General features: G+C 55.2%; 2 protein-coding genes across 5 annotated transcripts in view; one reads left to right on the top strand and one right to left on the bottom strand.

The window, feature by feature from the left end:
• The window catches only part of HNRNPM (heterogeneous nuclear ribonucleoprotein M), a 37649-nt gene extending 27190 nt beyond the window's left edge, over positions 1–10459 (top strand). For 3 of the 4 annotated variants that reach the window (XM_049876726.1, XM_049876727.1, XM_049876724.1), the window contains 4 exons: positions 5187–5240; positions 7065–7867; positions 8480–8531; positions 10037–10459. In XM_049876726.1, the coding sequence (XP_049732683.1) occupies positions 5187–5240; positions 7065–7867; positions 8480–8531; positions 10037–10200 (1073 nt within the window). In that variant the 3' untranslated portion in view covers positions 10201–10459. The remainder of the gene's footprint in view (positions 1–5186; positions 5241–7064; positions 7868–8479; positions 8532–10036) is intronic. The other variant, XM_049876725.1, reaches the window with a different exon arrangement.
• Positions 10460–10920: 461 nt separating this feature from the next.
• On the bottom strand, positions 10921–19976 carry PRAM1 (PML-RARA regulated adaptor molecule 1). Its single transcript, XM_049876723.1, has 12 exons — positions 19469–19976; positions 18586–18683; positions 17837–17988; positions 15820–17392; positions 15666–15732; positions 15522–15595; positions 12264–12321; positions 12045–12153; positions 11742–11904; positions 11635–11668; positions 11515–11549; positions 10921–11400 (listed from the first exon to the last, which is right to left on the bottom strand). Exons 1-12 carry the CDS (start codon positions 19720–19722, stop codon positions 11363–11365), a joined length of 2655 nt encoding a protein of 884 aa, XP_049732680.1. The 5' UTR covers positions 19723–19976; the 3' UTR covers positions 10921–11362.
• Between the last annotated feature and the right edge of the window lie 1008 nt (positions 19977–20984).

A 20984-nucleotide genomic window follows, 5' to 3' on the forward strand; every position in this document is an offset into this window, starting at 1 on the left:
TTCCATTGGTTCACACTATGAATCTGCACTCCGCTCTTGCTGAAGTCTGCTGAGCTTATTTGTTAGTTAACGCTAGCCCGCTCCCCTTTTCTGATATATTGATTTGCTTCATTGAAGGGGTAGGGGACTAAGACTACAGAAAATATTTTGTTTTTGTAAAATAAAAGGTACTCATTATTTAGCACCTGTGGGCCTGGTATTTCTAGGGGCCGAGATTAATAAAACTAGGTTGTTTAAAGACCGACCTCTCAGTATTGGGAGGCAAAGTATAACACACTTTGTCAGCTTTGCATTAGGTGGACATATAGGAAGTAGCCAGCGATAGGGCAGGAGTCACAAAAGCCTTTCGCAGGCTGGTGACTGCTGTGGCAGGGCTTTTCCCACAAAAGCTAAGAGGTTTCTTTAAGGGGCCTTTTAAGAACACAGTGAATAGTCCCACTGTCAGTATAGGACAGTATAAGGAGGAAAAAAACGTTACCAGAAGCCCATTATGTAGATGAAAGCACTCCAGTTGTCGGTAGAGAAACCTTTTTAAATGCAGGCATATTTTTAGATTCTCTTTGGGCATGTTTTGAGTCCATTTTAGGTCTCATCCTTTGCCTCACCTCTTCGCAGGTGTGTGGCCTTGGTCACGTTAGTAAAGTGTTTGCACCTGAGTTGCTGTATCAGGGAGGTGGTGGCAGTAGAGGACTGGGTAGGCGTGTGGGCAGGTTGTGGAGTCGGTGAGGTAAGGATGCACGTGGAGCCACCTGGCAGGGCACCAGGCGTGTGCTCAGTGCCCACCAGATGTACTGCCTACTGCTGCTCTGTGAGCAGGCTCGCCCTCAGCCTCCCTTGATTGGGTGTGCATGGCAGCCACCGTGTGCCAGTGGCTGCAGTTGTGGGTGCTTGACATATCCCACTGTGGGCCTGTAATCTAAGCCATGAACTAGGCCTCTCTTACTGGAACTGGACTGAAGATAGGTTGTTTTCAGGGATTCGCATGAGGTGACTGCTTTCCGTTTTTTTTTTTTTTTTTTTTTTTTTTTGAAGGTGTAAAAGATGAGTAATGGTTTCCTGTAGAAAAACTGCACGTGCTGACTTGGTGGTGGCTGCTGTGTGTCTCTGTAGTTTGGTTTTAACGTCCCCAACGAGATAGTATTCCCGGAAAGGCCGAGGGTAATGTGTTTTTCCACAGAGATGGAGCGTGGCATGGGTGGAGGATTTGAGAGAGATTTTGCCAGAAAGGAAATGGGAATGTCTCAAAGCTTTGGAGAGCCCCTTGGCAGAGGAATGGGTAAGACAGCCCCTTGGGCCCCACGTGGGAGGAGTGCAGACTCACCCTGGATGTTAGGGTTCTTTCTCAGGCTTTTAAAAAATTGTATGTGTTCTAGGTGTAGATATAACGTTTGGTCCATTAATTTTTTTTTTAATTGATTATAGTAGCACTGTTTGGCTTCTTTTTTACTGCTGGCATGAGGCTAGTATTGCGTGCTGTCGGAATTCAGACTGCTGTGTGCACATAGCACCATCGGCTCTCCAGCCAGTAGGAGAGTCATTAAAGGCTCTGGTAGGTGGGGGCGTGAGTCTCTCCTCACTCCAGGGTGTTGTGGTGTGTAAGGTGTAGCAGGGATGGAGTTGTGTGCTTACTGATGTTTGTAATAGCTGTTGTGTCTAAACGTGCCTTTAGAAAAGATCTGTACTGTCTAGGGAGGTTTTCTGACACTGGAAAACTGGAGTATTTGGGCCTTAACTAAATGCAGACTTTTGTCTTGGTTAGTTTGCAGAGCACATTAGCGTCTTTTTTACTGTGGATGTTGTCTTTCTTGGCTTTGAGGTAGACGTTTGTGAGAGTCTGTCAGCATGTTTCTTTAGTGTGGAGCAAGGAGAGAGTGTGAAGTTATTTTTCTCAGGGGCGGGCTGGATCAGAGCGTGGAGACCTAGGGCCCCACCTTCACTTTCACCTGCTTCTCAGCTTGCCAGGTGACCTCCTGAAAGAGCGCTTAGCCTCTGTCTTCATGGGTCGCCTGGGGGTGGGGTATGTTAGGTGCCGTTGAGTCAGTTTTGACTCATAGCGACCCTGTGCACAACAGAATGAAACACTGCCCTGTCCTTTGCTATTCCTACAGTCATTCTGCATGAGCCCGCTCTTGCAGCCACTGTGTCGATACATCTCGTTGAGGGTCTTCCTCTTTTCCGCTGACCCTTCTCCAGGGACTGATCCCTCCTGACAACATGTCCAAAGTATGTAAGATGCAGTCTCACCATTCTTGCTTCTAAGGAGCATCCTGGTTGTACTTCTTCCAAGACAAATTTGTTCATTCTTTTGGCAGGATGTGTTCAATATTCTTCGCCAACACCACAATTCAAAGGCATCCATTCTTCTTCGGTCTTCCTTATTCATTGTCCAGCTTTCACGTGGTGTATGAGGCAATTGAAAATTCATTCACATCATATGGGGTATATATTAGAGATATACTTAGAATTTATAAAGGGCCTTTTTCTTCAAGTTCTCTCAGTTCATCAGTGGAATGGGATTCTCAGTTCTTGAAATTACCCTTCGTTCTCCCGTCATCTCTTTCATGAAGGTCAGGAACTACTGGAGACTTTTCCTCACAGAGTAGAATCTGTTATTTGCTGGAGACCTTGTTCTCTTTCTCTGTGACCGTGAGTAGGTAACTTCAGTGATTTTCTTGCTGGTAAAGATGTACCCCGCCTCTGGACTTGGCTTGGTATATCTACCTGTAGCTTTATTCTGGCCTTTTCTAATGCTTTAGAATCTTGGAGGCGCGTTTACGTGCCTGGTTTCATTTTTGTATTTTGAAATGGTAGAATACTTTTAGAAATATTTTTAACTTTAGTAGTATTTGGTCACAAATACCAATATGTGGATACTTATGGCGAGAAGAGCAAAAGGACACTTGGCTTTGTTCCCTCCTGTACGATCTTTTTCTTGGGCTGGGCCTTCAGCCCTCTGCCACCTGGTGGCGCCCTCCTCCTGCAGTGGCACAGAGATGGGCGTGGAGTTCTTGCCTCTGAGGTTCCTTTGTTGGGCGCCAGGAAATGCCGCTCCTGTCACGATCTGAAAGGAAACGTGCAGGGCATGGTTGTCCCTGCTGCCTGGAGCCCCTGCTCTGTGATTGGGGCCATGCGATCTGTTTCTCCTGAGGACCCTCAGAGTGACCAACCCCAAAAACCAAGGCGTCCTCTGCCACTTCTTGTGATCAGATCTAAATTAGTGAAATGATCTTTGTGCCAAATACGGTGAAACCTGTGAGAGCTAGAACTTTACGACGGGCTTCCTTGTTTTTCCAATCTTGCAAGTTTTCCGCCTTTGACCGGGTGTGGTCTTGCCACTTTTCTGTAACTCATTTTAGTGGAAAATATTTGAGTTTTCCTTCTGACAGGTTTCTGCCTTCACATATGTTCCAGCTTTCACCATTTTTACTGTACAACACTTAGCCTACGTTTGAAGAGTAGTCATCTGAATTGGTTTTCCAGATTCAGTTCTTGCCACCTTTTTTCCTGTGTAGCCTCACATAACACTGGAGTTGTTTTGGTGCTACTTTCGACAGCACCTACCTACTCAGTCTCCGTGTCTTTCCTGCAAGTCAGTACATCTGTGCACTTTCTTTGTGCAAACAGCTGTTCTCATGCTCTAAGGACACTGGTAGTTACGTGTCTTTGACCTTGAAGGACGCCATGCAGCTTAGGAGATGTGATGTCGAGAGCAGCTCAGGACAGTGATGGTACCAGAGGGCAGTATGTGAGAGGGCAGTAAGTTGTCCAGGGGTGGGGGACTGTGTGGAGACTTGGGGTCCCCTGGCCCCAGGGCAGTCACCCAGATGCTTTCATTTTCTCTAAGGCTTGAGAAAGCCCTATTGCAGATGTCTAATGGGACATGTGCTGACTGGTGAGCAGAGGATCTGAGCAGGGGCTCAGAAGGACGGCATACAGGAGGCGCAGCTTAGACTGGAAGGGCTGGGTGTTTGCGAGGTTGGCAATAGGTAGAGGGTGTGCCAGGGGCAGAGGCTTGAGGGTGAGAGCACTCCTGGGAGGGGTGCAGTAAGGGAAGAACAGAGTGGGGAATAGTTGAAGGGAGGCCTGTGGATGCCCGTGATAAGACTTTCTCTTCACATCAGGGGGGTGCCAGCTGAAGGCTTTGCAGGGAATGGTTTGAACTAAGTGCTGCTAGGATCTAGGCCAGCATGGTGAGCAGGCTGGCAGGCCTGACAGAGGACTTGGCCCTGGACTTGTCTTCCTTCCGGCTGAAAGTCTCCTTTGTTTCCGTTTTCTTTGTGGTCATGCTCACACTATGGACGTGTTCAGCGGCTGTTGGCCAAGTTGCCTAGTGTGCTTCAGAACCAGAGGGGGTGGATGCAAGTTTTTTCTACATAATGAAAGGCTGAAGAGAAGCTTTTAAAAGTTAGCACTACAGATCGTGTTAGATACATTTGAAAGATATTTGGACAAGCCATTGGCAAGCACGCAGCAATGTGTTCGGTTCTGGACCTGTTGAGTGTGTGTTGGGGGCATTTATTTTTCTGAGGCTTTGACTGTCATTTGGTCACCATCACACCCAGTTCATTTCAGGTGGGGCTAGGGTGCTCCGCTTGATGAGCACGTCCCACGCATGGCTCGTTAATTAGGTAACATTCCCAGCTCCGCCCAGAATGACTGCTGGCTTTCAGGATTTAGGCATTTTCTAAATGGTAACTGTCAGTGTTGGTGGGTTGTGGGTGGGCAGACGAGTGCAGGCTTCTGTCTCCTGAGCAGCAGATCCCAGAGAGAGGCCTTAGCTTCCTCCTCAGGTGGAGAGTTAGGCCAGCTTCTGCACTCTGCCACCGAGCAGGGGCGGCTGGCTTCCCCTGTGCCACTCTTGCTCTGACCTCAGTTCTGTTCATGGATGCTCACAGGCTCCCAGCTCTGATGGGCACACGTGCCCAGATCACCCTGAAAACTGGGCCTCAGACTCCGGAGCCACACTGTACACCAGCCTCGGGATCCAGCACCTAGAACTCTCATAGTTTTCCAATAGAATGAGCTTGTCTGTGTGTGTATTTCTCAAACCCCTTCCCCCTCCCCTTCCTTTTTTTTTCTCCCCCCTTGTCTTAATAGTAGTCTTCCTTCTTTGGAATCTGTAATAAGCAAAGTTCTGTTACCACAGAAGAATTTAGCTAATTTTTTTTCCTTCCTGGTTTCCATAGAAATCCTAAGTAATGCACTGAAGAGAGGAGCGATCATGGCAAAGCAGGGAGGAGGTAGGAAACATTTCATCTGATGTTTCAATTCTTTATTCTTTAGAACAGGCTGTTGATATCACAGTAGACTGTGGAGTGTAGTGGTGAAACATACGGGCTCTGAGGCAGACCGTCCAGTCGGAAGCCAGCTCTGACTCTGCCGAGCTGTGTGACGTTTGGCAAGTTACCCAACCTCTGTTTTTCATATTCCTCATTTGTAAAACGGGGGTATAACAGTACGTACCTCATAGGGCTGTTATGGAGAGCAAATAAGTTAACGCATATAAAAAAGCGTCTACGTAAGTGCTATGTGTTAGCTATCGTTGTTCTTTTCGTACCTGTATGATTTGAGGGGCTTCCTTGTTTTCCATATTCTCCCCTAAAAGAGTAAATATTTTTTTACCCAATTATAAAAGTGCGTAACAAGTGCTTACTAAAATATGCATGTATACTTACTATAAAATTTAGAAAATTAAGAAGAAAAAAAATACCTGAAATCTCACTGCCCAGCGACGAATGCTGTAAGCGTTTTGGTATCTCCTTCCGTTAATGCACAGTTTAATAGGCTGCTCAGAACTGAACATACTTTCAGCCCAATTTTCCCTCCTGGCTCTGAGGTTATGACTGAGCTGGGCTGGTTTTAGAGCTCCACTGGGTCACCGTTTCTTCCTAGTCCTCTGGTGCTGTTGGCATCTAGGTTTCAGTTTCATTTCCAATGGTCGCTAAGAAATTTCTGCTCTGAAAGCCTAAGATCTTTAAAGTCGGGTTTCTTTTATGCCACTTGGTGTGCTGTTACTCAGCTAAAGACATGGGCACAGAGAAGCAGAGCGGCCCTACTGGGTCCCCACATTAGTCAGTGAGTCAGGCAGAGACGCCGCTGCTGCACCTCCTCTTCTTGAATCAGCATCTTGGCCCAGGACAGCTGTGGGGTCGGCACTGCAATTCCAGCAGCAACAGTGCTGTAGCTGGAGCGAGAAAAGCGGCAGGACCATGGCCTTGGTGAAGGGGGCCCCCCTGCCGTGGCCCAGGTTGCAGGCATCAGGGGTCACTGTACTGTTGACCTGCCTGCCAGCATGTGTCCTGCCTGAGCTGTGGGACGGAGCAACTGAGTCCAGGCCTCTCCCAGAGCCCTCTGCAGGACCCTCCATATCTTCTTCTCTGAGCCAGCAGCTTTCCCTGACAGGAAGCGTCCCTAGAAGGGGTTGGCTCTGTTCATCTATCCACAGTACCTACACTGGTGTTTGTATTTGTTGTCATTTTTTCTTCTTATGTGGCTGTGTAATAGCTTCTCTGTGCCCTGGAAGTGCTGAGGACATGCATCCCGACTGGCCACCAGCAGGGCATCTTAGAGAGACAGGTTGGGAGCAGGATAACATCTGGAAGTAACTGAATTATCCTCTCCGTCACACTGGTGGCCATCTGAGGGTGGGGTTTGCAGGCCTCACCTCTTGAGAGCATTTCTTGATGGCTGGTGATGGGAAACTGCAGAGGTCTCAGGAATTCGGTGGCTCACTCATAAAGCCTGTCACCAGTGCCAGCACTGGACAAGCAACTTGGAGAACACTGTCAGCACAAGTTCTCCAAGGGGTTTTTTCTGATTTAATTTTGTCACGGAAATTGCATCTGTGGCATAGAAGTAAGAAGAATCATGTCAGGACCCCCATGTACTCAATGCCCAACTTAGCAGTTGCCAGACTTTGAGGGCTCTCTGAATGGGGAATGACTGTGGGACATAACTCCCGGCCAAGGTTGAGTGTGTGGATGAGTGCGCAGGCATCTGCGGCCTGGTCCCATCCTAGCGTGCTGTGGCCTGACACCTGCCTGTGTTTTGTGGTCCTGTTCCAGGTGGAGGTGGAGGCAGCGTCCCTGGGATCGAGAGGATGGGCCCCGGCATCGACCGCATCGGGGGTGCCGGCATGGAGCGCATGGGCGCAGGCCTGGGCCATGGCATGGATCGCGTGGGCTCCGAGATCGAGCGCATGGGCCTGGTCATGGACCGCATGGGCTCTGTGGAGCGCATGGGCTCCGGCATAGAGCGCATGGGCCCACTGGGCCTCGACCACATGGCCTCCAGCATTGAGCGCATGGGCCAGACCATGGAGCGCATTGGCTCTGGTGTGGAGCGAATGGGTGCCGGCATGGGCTTCGGCCTTGAGCGCATGGCCGCACCCATTGACCGTGTGGGCCAGACCATTGAGCGTATGGGCTCTGGTGTGGAGCGCATGGGCCCTGCCATCGAGCGCATGGGTCTGAGCATGGAGCGCATGGTGCCCGCAGGCATAGGGGCTGGCCTGGAGCGAATGGGCCCTGTGATGGATCGCATGGCCACTGGCCTGGAGCGCATGGGCGCCAACAACCTGGAGCGCATGGGCCTGGAGCGCATGGGCGCCAACAGTCTGGAGCGCATGGGCCTGGAGCGCATGGGCGCCAACAGTCTGGAGCGCATGGGCCCTGCCATGGGCCCGGCCCTGGGCGCCGGCATCGAGCGCATGGGCCTGGCCATGGGTGGCGGTGGTGGCACCAGCTTTGACCGTGCCATCGAGATGGAACGTGGCAACTTTGGAGGAAGCTTTGCAGGTTCCTTTGGTGGAGCCGGAGGCCATGCCCCTGGAGTGGCCAGGAAGGCTTGCCAGATATTTGTTAGAAACGTAAGTGGCTCTTCTCTTCAGGAACATCTCAGTGGTGTTAAGTACAAGGGGAGGAGGGAGGAGGGAGGTGGGTCCCTCACAACGGGAGCTGAGTGGCAACGTCTGGTGCTGGTGGGAGGAGGAGGGACCACCTGTGTAGGACACTTGCACACCAAGAGCAGTGGGTTCTGTTAGCGCATGGGCTTCCGTGAAGTGCTGGAGGGAACCGAGAACCCTAGTTCCTTGGTCCCTTTGTTTGAAGAGCCACGGCATTGTGGCATGATGATTCAGAGAAAAAAATGGCTGTAACCGAATTATGTGGACCGATTGGGCCACCTTTAGCCACGGTGCAGTGGTTCTGGGGGAGCTCCCTCAGACATCTTCATTTTCCGCTCGCTGTCAGCATCGTGTTCCCACAGACACATAAAGCCACAGGCTGTGGGCTCGGCCAACTAGCTGAGAATCTCACTCCGGATAGACTTGCCTTGTTCTCTGCTGATTGTCTTAGCTTGAGGGTCGGCCATACAGATGCCGTGTAACAGAAACCCTGAAAGTTACCCCAGACGGAGGCGGTGGTAATGTTACCCTTAGATTTGGTGGAATCTCACATCAGTCTCTTCTTTTTCCCCTCAGCTCCCATTTGATTTTACATGGAAAATGCTGAAAGACAAATTCAACGAATGTGGTAAGTGTTGAGGAAGGCATTCTGGATGCCTTGTGTGTGCCTTTGTCAGCCTGGGCTTGTTGGTGATGCTGTTGTGCCAGGCTGAGCAATGGACCCTGTCCTAGTTGGCACAGCCACTTCTCGTCGTGATGAGGGTGGACGAGCCTTGCCATTTTTCTGCTTCCATAGCTATTTAAGCAGGTGGTCGAGTTTCTTGTTACGCATCGGACACTTTTTCCTGTGCCGTTACCTAATCCTTCCCTTTCTTGGCTCTCTTGCTGCTTCTGCTGTTTTTAGAAGGAGGCGGTATAGCTCCGTTGTACAGAGGAGTCAGAATCATGTTCCCATGGTCCCATGGCTTCTAAGTGGCAAGACCAAACACTTCTAAGACAAAGCCCGGTGGTTCAGTGCCCCCAAGAGTGCTTACATGCCCTGCAGGTCCCAGAGATGAGGTCTGCCGGCTCTAGGCCTGCTGCTGTCTGCCTGTGTTGTCAGGGACACCAGGCAACCACCCAGGTGAACGCCCATGCCTGCCTCGCCCTGAGCCAGGGGTACGGGCGGCTGGCTGGATCCAGGCTTCCTCGATGTTGTTTCATTTCCCGTTTCAGCAGTGGCTCAGGTTTCACCACTATTGCTGCTTCTCCCTGGTTCTCTTGGGGTAAGCTCTTGAGTCATCGCCTTTCCTGCCCTCCCCACTTCCCGGCCCCCCGCCCAACTCCTCCTTGTCCACGCTGTAGCCAGATATTCCAGAAAGTTACATTGAACCTTGCCGTTCTCCCTGTCTCAGAAGCCTGGAGGTGCCCCTCTGCCTTCAAGAGCAAGTCCAAGCTCCAAAGCCCTTCTTCCTCTTTCATCTCTTGCTGTCCCAGCACCGTGAGCTACAAGTGCTGCTCCCACACACACTGTGCAGTTGTGCACACTGTCATCAGCAAGAGTTGGCTAGACATTTCTGCTTCGGTTATTTCATAACTTCCCCCTCCCCCAGGCGGAATTCAGAGTTCTAGAATCGGAGGCGCCTAACACCGTCTCCACGGTTCTTGCACTCCTAGTGGAGCCCTCTGCTTCTGCAGGTCTTCGCAGTAGCCTGTGCGCCCGCAGTGCCTGACACACTTGGGCGCTCCATAGGTGCTTGAGTGGACATGGGTAACCCACTGGCTCATGACTGTGTGCCTTAGATTTGGACAGTTCAGAAGGGTCAGGTATTAATTGGCGTTGCTTTGTAGATCGGGGGGTGGTGTATATTGCAAACCAAGCCGTTTCCAGGGTGTGAATGATCCTGAAGCCACCAGAAAGGCTTATCATGGGGCACCGTCAGATTGTTCTCCTGTGGGCAGAAGAATGGCAACACGGCTGAGGAGCCCAGAGCAGCTGGGCTGAGCAGTCACGCACCAGGCATGAGGGTCCCTTTCCTTTTTGACTCTGTCACCCAAAGTCCACCAGGTGACCTAGACTGAGCGCAGCCCGCTTGGGGCTGTGCTCAGGTTTGCCTCATGAGTTATGGTCTCGTCTTCCCTCCCTGTGTCCAGGCCATGTGCTGTACGCCGACATCAAGATGGAGAATGGGAAGTCCAAGGGGTGCGGTGTGGTCAAGTTTGAGTCACCCGAGGTGGCTGAGCGGGCCTGCCGGATGATGAATGGGATGAAGCTGAGTGGCCGAGAGATTGATGTTCGAATCGATAGAAATGCTTAAGCATTTGCCTTTTTTAAACATCGAGACCAGACCTCTGAATTTGTATTTTTTCTTGTTAACCATTTTAATTTGTTGGCTGGATGTATAAAGATGTTTAAAAAATTCAGTTGCTTTTTGGGGTAATTTGAATTACTTTTTTAATGACTGGGGTTCCATTTGACTGTTTGCATTGAGATTGCAACGTGCACAATTTTTTTTGTAGTTGTGGCATCTTGTTGACATCAAATATGACTTTGATAATAAATACCAGTTCCTGAAAGCTGCTCGCTTGTGTATGTGTGTTGTGGGGCCACCACCCTTGAGCCCCGGTTTCCTTTCTCCCCTTGGAGCTGGGCTGTGACCTTGTTCCCACACCCCCCGTCTACGGCCCCTTTGGGAAAAGACCCTGCTGTGGACGCTGCATCCCAGTGGTTCTAAGTCCCCACTGTGAGAATACTTGGCCGTCTGGAGCCACCCCATCCCCTTCTTGTACCCTCGCTCTGGGGACCCAAAGGCTGTCACCATGCTCACTTCCAGCCTGGCTTTTCTTAAGACACCGCAAGTAGGGCGAGGGCTTGGAGCGTATTCTTTCCCTTCAGAGGCCTGGGCTGAGCTATATGCACAGGCGCTGGTGGACTTGGGAGTTACACCCACACACCAGCATGCGATCACCCAGGCCTACTCTGCACAGGCGTCTACAGCCTGCTGTTCCTGGGTGGGCGGCAGCTCAGAGTGTGGGCTACATCCTTCTACCTGTGTGCACCTCCACACTGCCTGGCATCTGACACGTTTGCTCCCATTGTTCCCCAGCTGTTGGTTGTTGCTTTGGTAGAGGAATCCAGTCACAAGCCCCCCCCCGCCCCCGCCGAAGTCTGGAGGGGACATCTTCCCCTCACCCTGATCCCTGAGGAATGAGATATGGGGAGTAGCTGTGTCCATAACCTTGCAGGACACCAGGCAGTCTGGCCAGTTGGTTTCCTGTACCTCTGCTCCACCCCTTGTGGCGATCAGGCAGGTAAAGGAAAGACACAAAGCAGGTTTTGCTTTCAGAGGGGCTTTATGTTGTCTGTGTCCGTCCAAGTGGCCAGACAAGCCTTGGCAGCATCCACTGCTGAGCTCTGGGGTCCTGCAGTCTGGGTGGCTGTTATGGTGGGTTGGTCCTGGGAACCCATACCTGCGAGCCTTACTGTCCTCGGGGTGGTAGCTGACTCGCCAGAGGGTCTGCAGAGGAAGGATGGCTTCCAGCGACCGCCTCCCCCATGGGCAGTGGGGTCGGGGCTGGACCCATCCCACGGCACTGCGCTCCGTTCCGACCTGCCCTGAGCATCTACGTACCCCAGAAGCCGACGTCGTCATATACCTCCGTTTCCCTGGCAGAGAGCACAGTTGGGTCAGCAAGGCCATCCCCACCCACGGCACCCCCAGCACCCACCGCCCGGCAGGGCCAGCACTCACAGGGGGAGCAGAGCTATCCTGGGCACGTAACCATCTGTAGAGAGAGCAGGCAGAGGTGAGTGCCCATGGCCCATGGCGTCCTGCCCCAGCGTGCCCGGCTCACTCACATTTGCCCTTGGTGTCTCGACACAGCATCTCATCCTTGTTGGTGAACTCGATCACCTCCAGGATCTCCCCGCGCCGGATTCCCAGGTGCTTGCCACCCCCACGGCGGGTCTTGGCGTTGGGGTCGATCATCATCTTTGTCTGAATCACGATCTCCCCCTCAAACTGGGGGGTCAGGTGTTAGGGCTTCTGCTTAGGCTGCCGCCCTGGGGACCTGTCGTCCTGAGGATGGGGTTCCCGGGGCTCTGGTTGGCTGGAGCCCCACCCGGCCCACCCAGGACTCTTGCGGGGCTTGGGGTCCAAACCTTGAACTTCTTCCGGAATTCCCTCTCCGCCTTCTCCGCTTTCCTCATCTGCTTCAGGGTCTTCTGGTCCACGGGTGGCAAATGCTGTGGCTGGGGGGCTTTCTCCTTCCTGATCCCCCCCCAAGGAGTAGGGGTGCTCATGAGCAAGACGTGCTCCTCTCCGGGGTCTCCCGCCCCTCCAGGCTGCGGCCCCACCCTGTGCCGCCCCAGGACTGTTACCTGGCCTCTGGGTCCTGTGGAGGCCTCTTGCGGGCCTGCTGTGGAGCCGCCACTTCATCTGGAGACAGGCAGGTGCCAGGTCAGGGCAGGGCCCCCCAGGGCCCAGAGCCTCTAGCTGCCAGCCCCCCAGCCCACCCTCCACCCCTCTCCGAGGCCTTTCTCGGGGGTTGTCAGTTCTGGTGGGCTGCCTCTCGTCTTTCTAGCTCCTGCCACATTCGCGCGCTTTCCCAGGAGAACTCACATCAGTCCTCACAGAAGCCTTATTATGACAGCAGCCCATACTGTCATTCCCACCTCCTTGATGAGGCGCTAAAGGCTCAGGGAGGCAAAGCAACCTGTCCAAGGGCACACAGCAGCCAAGTGTTGTTAGGGCAGGATTTATTCACAGGCTTCTGAGGACATTTCACTTGTGCTTCCTAGAGCAGGTTACAGTCTGGGAATTGTAATAAGATCTGGGTCAAAAGTAAGGCAAAGAAAAGCCTCAGAGAGGGGCTGACGGGTGGGACTTGGGCTGGCATGGCAGTTAAGACTGGCCTGCGAGGGTGCCCCGGTGAGTCCACGACCAGCCTTCGGACAGAAGCCCTGCTGGCCAGGGGGCTGGCCACCAGCAAGACTCCCCAACACTGTCAAGGGAAGGACCCAGAGCTGTAGTCCCAGCTTTCCGCTGTCCCTGAGAACGACCTGAGCACTGCTCTTGACATTTCAGGCCAGCAGCCATGAGGGGTGTCTCTGAGGGGCCTGGCCTCTCAGTAAGAGAGGCCAAGGTGTCGGGTCCCTCTCCTTTCTAGCCCTTATGTCTCAAAGCAGCGTCTTGGTTGCTGGGACCCACTTCCTAAGTCACACTCCTGGGGAGGTGTGCTCCCTGTAGGCAGCAGGGACCTCACTCCCAACAAGTGAGGGAAAGCCAGGACAGCAGGTCCTTCTGGGTCCCCGGGGCCAGTCCTGAGATGACCTAATGGGCAGAGGTCTGACTCACTGGCCTAGATCTATGAGCACATACTACAGATCCAGATCATCTTGTTCTGGAAGGTTCTGTTCAGTGCTAGGCTGTCATGCCCCTCCTGTGCGTGCCTCCCATGGGCAGACAGACCCAACAGAGGTGCGGTGTCTGTGCCTGCCCACGTGACGTTGCCCCTCCGGAGCCTCCCGCCTCGCAGGAGCAGGCTGGCTCCAACACGTCAGCGGCTACACAGTCCCCACAGCAACGCACACTCCTGGGGACCACGGGGCAGGGCAGACTGGGCTGAGCTGTGGCCTGGCCACTTCCGGCCTGTGACCCCGAGCAGGCCACCCTCACATCCTGCCTTCCATGTGTGGCCTGCTCGGTCTGTGAAAGAGCTGGGCCCTGCCTGACCTCCAGAGGAGCCCCCAGCTGTCACTGCTCTCGGTGAAGCAGAGTGGGAGGAGAAGGGGATACACGTCCTGACGCCCCTTGCATTGGGAGGACAGACTGGAAAAGGACCATCTGCAAACAGAGGCCCACATGGCAGGGGAGAGAGCCAGGGATGTGTCCGCGGGCATGTGGTGTTGGCTGTGGCCGCGTCCCCAGGCGTGGGCGCCCAGACCCAAGCCACAGCCTCCACAGCTGCAGAAGCAGGAGGGGCCCTGCCAGGAAGCTGTGTGCTAACAGGGTGTTGCAAGCAGCTCCTGGGGGAACCTGGGAGAAGCAGAAGGGGCCCAGGAGGGTGCAACCACCATGGAGTCGAGCAGCCAGGGCTGTGGACTGGTGGGGGGAGAGCAGCAGCACCCCAAGGGCTGTGGGGAGACCCAGAGGAAAGGCGCGAGGAGGAGCCCAGGTTCCCTCACAGGAGGCCCTTCCCAAGGCGGGGCGGTCTGGGAGCAGAGGCTGCTCTGCCTCCTGGCCAAGTCACTTCTCAGATCCTCAAGGTCCCCTCTATAAAATGGGGATGATACTGTCTTGGGAAGGAGCCCTAGTGGCGCAGTGGTTGAGTGCTTGGCTGCTAACCAAAAGGTCAGTGGTTCGAACACCCCTAGCGGCTCCGTGGGAGAAAGACCTAGCGATCTGCTCCTGTAAAGGTTACAGCCTAGGAAACCCTATGGGGCAGTTCTGTCCTTTCACGGGGTTGCTATGAATTGGAATCGACTTGTTGACACCTAACAACCTGAAAAAACTCGTTACCCTCAAGTTGATCTCAATTCATAGTGACCCTGTATGACAGAATAGAACTGCAGAACTGCCCCATAGAGTTTCCTAGGTTGTGATATTTATGGAAGCAGGCTGCCAGGTCTTTCTCCTGCAGAATGGGTTCAATCCACCAACCTTCCAGTTAGTAGACAAGCACTTAACTCCCGCGCAACCAGGGCTCCCTCACCTAACGACGACAACAAATTGCCTTGGGAACGTGTTCTTGTGGAAGCTCTCTGTTACCGTGTCAGGCTGATGAAGACGTAAACCGGCAGAGATGGGCTGGGAGCATGAGCCATTGTCTGGCTCGCGAGAAGCACAGAAAGAAGGGCCCTTTGGAGCCCAGAGCAGACTTGTGTCCTAGGAATAAGGGGCCTGCCCAGGGGCCTGGGCAGGGAGTAGAGGAGCATCCCAGTGCCTTGGGGCCTGGGACTGCAGACAAGGGCAGAACAGAGGGGCCCCTCTCCTGCCACAGCCACAGCGGGGTTTTCAGCGTCTGAGTTCCAGGTCGAGGTCCTGCCTGGCCACCCCTCAGGCCCCTTGGACACACAAGGTTTAAAGTAGAACCTGCATCTTCTCTAAACCTCGAGCTCTCCTGGGTCCCCAACTCGGGGAAAGCTTCGCTATGCCCCCAGGTGTGAGCCTCGAACCTTGGGGCCACCGTCAAGCCCTGGCTGCTTCCTACCTCTGGATGCTTCTACTGCTCCCCAAGCCACTGGCCTGGGCCACGCTCTGCTGCCACAGCTTCTCTTGGCTGTTGACTTCTGGGCTTGCCTCCCCCCAAAACCCACCCAGTGCTGTCGAGTCGATTCCGACTCATAGCGACCTTATAGGACAGAGTTTCCAAGGAGCGCCTGGAGGATTCGAACTGCTGACCTTTTGGTTAGCAGGCGTAGCACTTAATCACTACACCACCAGGGTTTCCACCTCCCAGACCTTTTTAAGAGGCCCCCTGCTGCTTTCTCCCTATTTCAGTCAAGACCGTGGGTTGTTGTTGGACCATGCACCAGGAGCAGGGTAGGAAATGCCCTTGCAACCGAGGTTTCCGAGGTGTCTGGGCCGCCTGGGCCTGGCCAAGGGCAGAGGGAGGAGCCCCCCAGGCCCGCACGAACCTCTGCTCCCTGGGCTGGGGCTGGAGTCCTCTTGCTCCACGTCGTCATAGAGCTCATAGATCCCTTCTGGCTCCCTGCAGGGACACCTGAGCTGAGGGCCAAGTCCACCCACCACCTGCGCCTGCCCCTGGCCCCCACACTCACTGTGAGATGGCTTTGGGCTGCCGGGCCTGGAAGTTGATCCCAGTGAAGGAGTGGCTCTTGTGCAGGGCTGTGGAAAGAGAGCAGATGCAGGCGGTCTACCTGCCCGCCCCCCTGGAGCCTCAGCCCTCCTCCTGCCCAGGCTGCCCTGACCCACCTGTGGCTGCTGCCATCGAGGGTCTCCGAAAACTCTGGATATCCGGGGGCCCTGGGGGCAGTGGGGGCTTGGGAGGAGGGGGTCCCAGGCTGCTGGCAGGGGGCAGAGGCCTGCGCCGGGGTGGGTGGCCGGGCCCAAGGCCTAACCTCACGCCTCCACTGTAAGCAAGGCCCCCTGGCCGGCCCTGCCCTGCTGGACGGGGTCCAAACCCAGGGCCGAGTGGGAACCTGGGGCTGGTGCCCCCCACAGCGGTGGGCAGCGAGCTCTCCGAGACTGAGCTGGGGAGCAGAGGCTTTCGAGAGAGGTCACTGAAGAACCCAGCCTGTGTGCGCTTCCGAGGCAGGCTACCAGCCTCGGCCTGCGAGAACTTGCGGGTCAGCCCATGGCCTTCGGGCTGCGGAAACTTCTTGGGCAGCAAGCCGAACTCAGGCTCCGAGGCTGTCCTGGGCAGGGTGCCCAGCTCAGCCTGTGGGGCCTTCTTGATCAGTGCCTGGAACTCCGGCTGCTGCGGCTTCTTGGGAAACACACCAAACTCGGGCTCCGAGGCCGTCCTCGTAAGATCACCGAACTCAGGCTCTGGGGACATCCTGGCGCACTCACCCAGCTGAGGCTGCGGACCCTTTTTGGGAGAGGCACCTAACGTGGGCTTTGAGGGATGGGGGTGTGGCTCCCCGGGCTCCAGCCTCGAGGGCAGTGTCTGCGGGACCTCAGTGAACTCAGGCTGCAGCAGGGGCTTCTTAGGGAGGCCACTGAGTTGAGGCTGCGGGGGCTTCCGGGGGTACACCCCAGACTCAGGCTTCTTGGGAAAGGTCCCGAACTCGGGCTGTGGGGGCTTTGGGGCGGCCTCGCTGGACTCCGGCGGCCAGGGCTTCCTGGGGAATGCCGTGGACTTGGGCTCTGAGGATGGCTTGCTGGGCTCCAGCTGCAGGGGCTTCCGAGAGGCCTCGCTGAACTCGGGCTTCTTGGGAAATGGACAGGCCTCAAGTGGGGGCAACTTTTTAGGGCCTGCGCTGAACTCCGGCTGTGAGGGCTTCCTGGGGTGATCGGTGAACTCGGGCTGAGAGGCCTTCTTAGGGCCTGCATTGAACTCAGGCTGTGAGGGCATCTTGGGGTGATCAGTGAACTCAGGTTGCGAGGCCTTCTTAGGGCCTGCACTGAACTCTGGCTGCAAGGGCTTCCTGGGGTGATCAGTGAACTCGGCCTGCGAGGCCTTTTTAGGGCCCGCAATGAACTCGGGCTTCAAGGGCTTCCTGGGGTAATCGGTGAACTCAGGCTGTGAGGCCTTCTTGGGGCCTGCACTGAACTCGGGCTGCGAGGGCTTCTTGGGGTGATCAGGGAACTCAGGCTGCGAGGCCTTCTTAGGGCCCGCACTGAACTCAGGCTGCGAGGGCTTCCTGGGGTGATCAGTGAATTCGGGCTGTGAGGCCTTCTTGGGGTGCTCGCCTGGCACAGGCTGTGGAAACTTGGGCAGTTTGTTGAACTCAAGCTTCGGAGGTTTCTTGGGGAGTTCACTGGGCTCGGGCTGAGAGGCCTGGAACTTTGCTTGGAGGCTCCGGAAGTCCTGATGGCCCTCCTATGGGACACGGAGCCAGTCAGGCGGTGACTCTGATACAGAGGGTCGTGGGGACACACATAGACAATGTCATAGACACGCACCACCATCACCATCCCCAGGCTTCTCTTCCCTGGCCTCAGCCCTCATGCCTTTCTCTTTCAAGGATCCCCCATATTTTTTTCTTCAGCCTCCCCCTGAGCCCAAAACAAAATAAAACCCAACCAGCTGTCGTCGAGTCATTCCAACTCATGGCAATCCCATGTGTGCAGAGTAGAGCTGCTCCAAAGGGTTTTCAGGGGTGACCTTTTGGAAGCAGATTGCCAGGCCTTTCTTCTGAGACACCTTGAGTGGGTTCAAACTGCCAACCTTTCAGCTAGCAGCTGCTTAACCATTTGCAGCACCCAAGGATGACTCTCTGAGCTCCAGGCTCCTGTAACTATGCCCTCCCTCACCCCCACTCACCAGCAGGACCTGAGCGCCCGATTGCCTGGTTTCCCCAGCCTGCTGCCCCCACAGTCCTCTCTCAGTGATGGTGTCTTCCCGGTATCCCTGACGCCCTCCTCCTCTCATACCCCGTTTCTCCAGTTCCTTCTGTTCCAACTTCCAAATACCATCTGGAATCCAAACACATCTCACAGCCTCACCACTGTCACCAGGCCCAAGGACCCTGCCTCCATTCCTGGATTATAACAGGCTCCTCCAGGCCCCCACCCTTCCCTCACCACCTCCGTCAGTTCCCCTCCCCACCCTCCACAGCAGCCACAGGACGCCCGTTAGGCCCCAGCTCCCGCTGCTCCAATCCTGCTGCGGTTCCTCGAGTGCCCACTAAACGCCAGAGGCCTCGGCAAGGCCCTGGCTCTGTCCCAAGTGCCCTTGAAGCCCCTCGTCGAGTCCCAGGGCCACCTCCTTCCCCACTGCCTCCTTCCACTCCCCTTGTTGCTCCTTGAACTACCTTCCCTCCCATCTTGGGGCCTTCGAACTTGCCCTTCCCCTCTCCTGGGACACTCTTCTCCACCACGTGGCTCTTTCCTCTTCCTCCTCCAGTATTTGCTTATTAGAGAGGTTTTCCCGGAGCGCCATATTGTAAATTGGTTCCCCTTCCCCAGTACTGAGTTCCCTGAATGGCGCAAACAGTTCAATTCTCAGCTACCAACCGAAAGGTTGGTGGTTCACATCCACCCAGAGGCACCCCAGAAGAAAGGCTCATTGACCTGCTTCCGGAAGATCAGCCACTGGAAACCCCAGGGCGCACAGTTCTGCTCTGACACGGGGTCGCCATGAGTCGGAGTTCACTCGAAGGCAGCCGTTTCTGGGTGGTGTAAACAGTTAACCTGCTTGTCTGCTAACCAAAAGGTGGGTGGTTCACGTCCTCCCAGAGGCACCTCAGAAGAAAGACCTGACAATCTACTTGTGGAAAGGGCCTATGGAGCAGTGTTCTACTCTGACACACATGGGGTCGCTGTGAGTTGGAGCTGACGTGCCAGCAGCTGTTCTTTTTGTTTCTGTACTACCTACGTGATTTTTCCCTTAGCAGCTGCCACCGTGTGTCATGCCTTTTATACATACACGGACACACACGCACACATTTTTTATGTGTCCTGACAGTTTTTGTTTTGTTTGTTTTTTTGCCTCTACCCCCACCCTCCGCCCCTGGAAGAATGTAAGTGCCGCCAGGGCTGTCATCTTCGCAGTGCCTGTCACGAAGTAGGTGCTCAGTAAATGTCTGTTAAATGAAAATACACAGAGAAGCACAAAGGTATCGTCTCAACCATGTACAGTCTGTTACAGACCCACGTGGACATGTGTGGAGGGACACACGGACCTGGGCTAAGCACAGGCACACGTCACAGACACCAGGCAGCAGCGGCAAACAGTCCACCTCAGGCACCCTCCCTGGCGCTGCACGAGCCCACAATGCTGCGGAAGGCTCCTGGCGACAGGCACGGGCAGGCGCCCAAGTAGGGCAGGCCCTTTCTGACCTATAAATTCCCCCCAGGTGGCCCTGCATCAGACCCCTGAGCCTGGCTTTCTGGGGGTCAGTAAGGTTGGGGGAGGAGGAGGCAACAAGCGGGAAGAGGGAAGGACTGGCCTGACCTTTGCCTCACTCTCCCTGTCGGGAGAGCCAGGGGGTCCGGATCACCCCTTGGAAAGACGAGGACCCCCGCCAGGGGCCTGAACCGTCTCTGGTCAAGCCCCCAGCTGGGCTGGCTGAGTCCAGGGTTCCCAAGTGACCACAAGGCCTGATAAATCAGGATCAGCAGGTCATGATTCAGGTGAAAGGGAGATGGGGATGGGAGGTGATGATGTATGACCCACTTTGTCACGCCACAGGAAGTCCCTACTCTCATCCCGGCCTCCCGTGACCAGGTTGCTGCTCATGCTGACCTGGGAGGTGGGGAGTGGTCCTGGGCTGTCCCACCTGTCCCCCTTGCAGTCACAGCCCAGCCTGGCCTGCCCTCAGAGCCCGAGCTGCCCTGGAGCTGCGCCCAGCTGCTTCCTACCTTAGGGCCCTTTCCGGGTCTCAGCCCCACTCCTAGGCTCTCCACTCCTACAATGTGCCCACTACTACCCATTGCTCCTCCTTCGCTACCTCAGGTATGGGGCTCTCCCGGGGTTGGGGACTCACCATGGCTGCAGGCAGGTGACGGGCTGGGGCGCGTGGGACCCGCGCCGGGCTGCTGCCTTCAGGAAATGACTGTGGCTTCTGCTCTGGCCAGCTCTCAGGGGTGGGGGCTGCTGGTGGAAGGCAGAGGAGGAAGGAAAGGAGGCGGGGACTACCCCAGCCTGTCCTTAGATCCTGCAGGTACCTCTGTCCCCCTTGAGTTCCTGTCCCACCTGCTGCTGCTGTCCCTGAGCTTCAGGTGCTGGGCAGTATCCATGCCCAACAGGGGCCCTAGCTTGTTAACTCTCTGTTGCCCTCTCCCCCGGGGGTACTCAGTGCCAGGCCTTGGGGGCCTTCTGCCTCCAGAGAGAAAGGCCCCAGGGGAATCCAGCCCTGGCTGGAGCCTCCGATGGGGCATCCTGGGTGGGAGAAAGGCATGGTCAGACCTGGGGAGCCCCCAAGAGCTGGGAGAGGGGAGGGGTGTGCTGTCTGAGGCCTATTGCCTGCCCTCTTGCCTCACTCACCTTCCGCATTTCAACGCTTCCCCACCAGCTGCTTCCCAGCTCGGACCCAGACTTCCCTGTCACACTGCGAGGCTAGAGGGCTAGGGCAGACAAGCTGGCACAGGACCTGGCCAGGGTGGCGGATTTGGTTGTGGTGATGGAAGTGGTCAAATGCCCTGCCCACGGGGGGGAGAGGGGGGAAGAGGGGGCCTGAGGACACCCCAGCCCATCACTTCCCTTCTTGAAAGTGTGAAGGGGAGGAACCAGAGGTGACAGAGGGCAACAAGGTGGCAGAGAGGAGCTGGAGGCAATGGGAAGGACCAGTCCAGCCAGATAAAGGCAGGTACTGACAGGGGCCTGTCCTTGGAGGTCTGCAACCTCACGGGGAAAGCCTCCAGTTCAGAACATTGGAATTCCCTGAGGAGTTGACAAGACAAAACCCTGCATGGATTCTGACTTAACTGGTCTGGGTGTGGCTTGGGCTGTTGTTAGTTGCCTTCCAGTG

This window comes from Elephas maximus, chromosome 3 (assembly GCF_024166365.1).
Source record: "Elephas maximus indicus isolate mEleMax1 chromosome 3, mEleMax1 primary haplotype, whole genome shotgun sequence".
In the NCBI taxonomy this organism is placed as follows: domain Eukaryota; kingdom Metazoa; phylum Chordata; class Mammalia; order Proboscidea; family Elephantidae; genus Elephas; species Elephas maximus.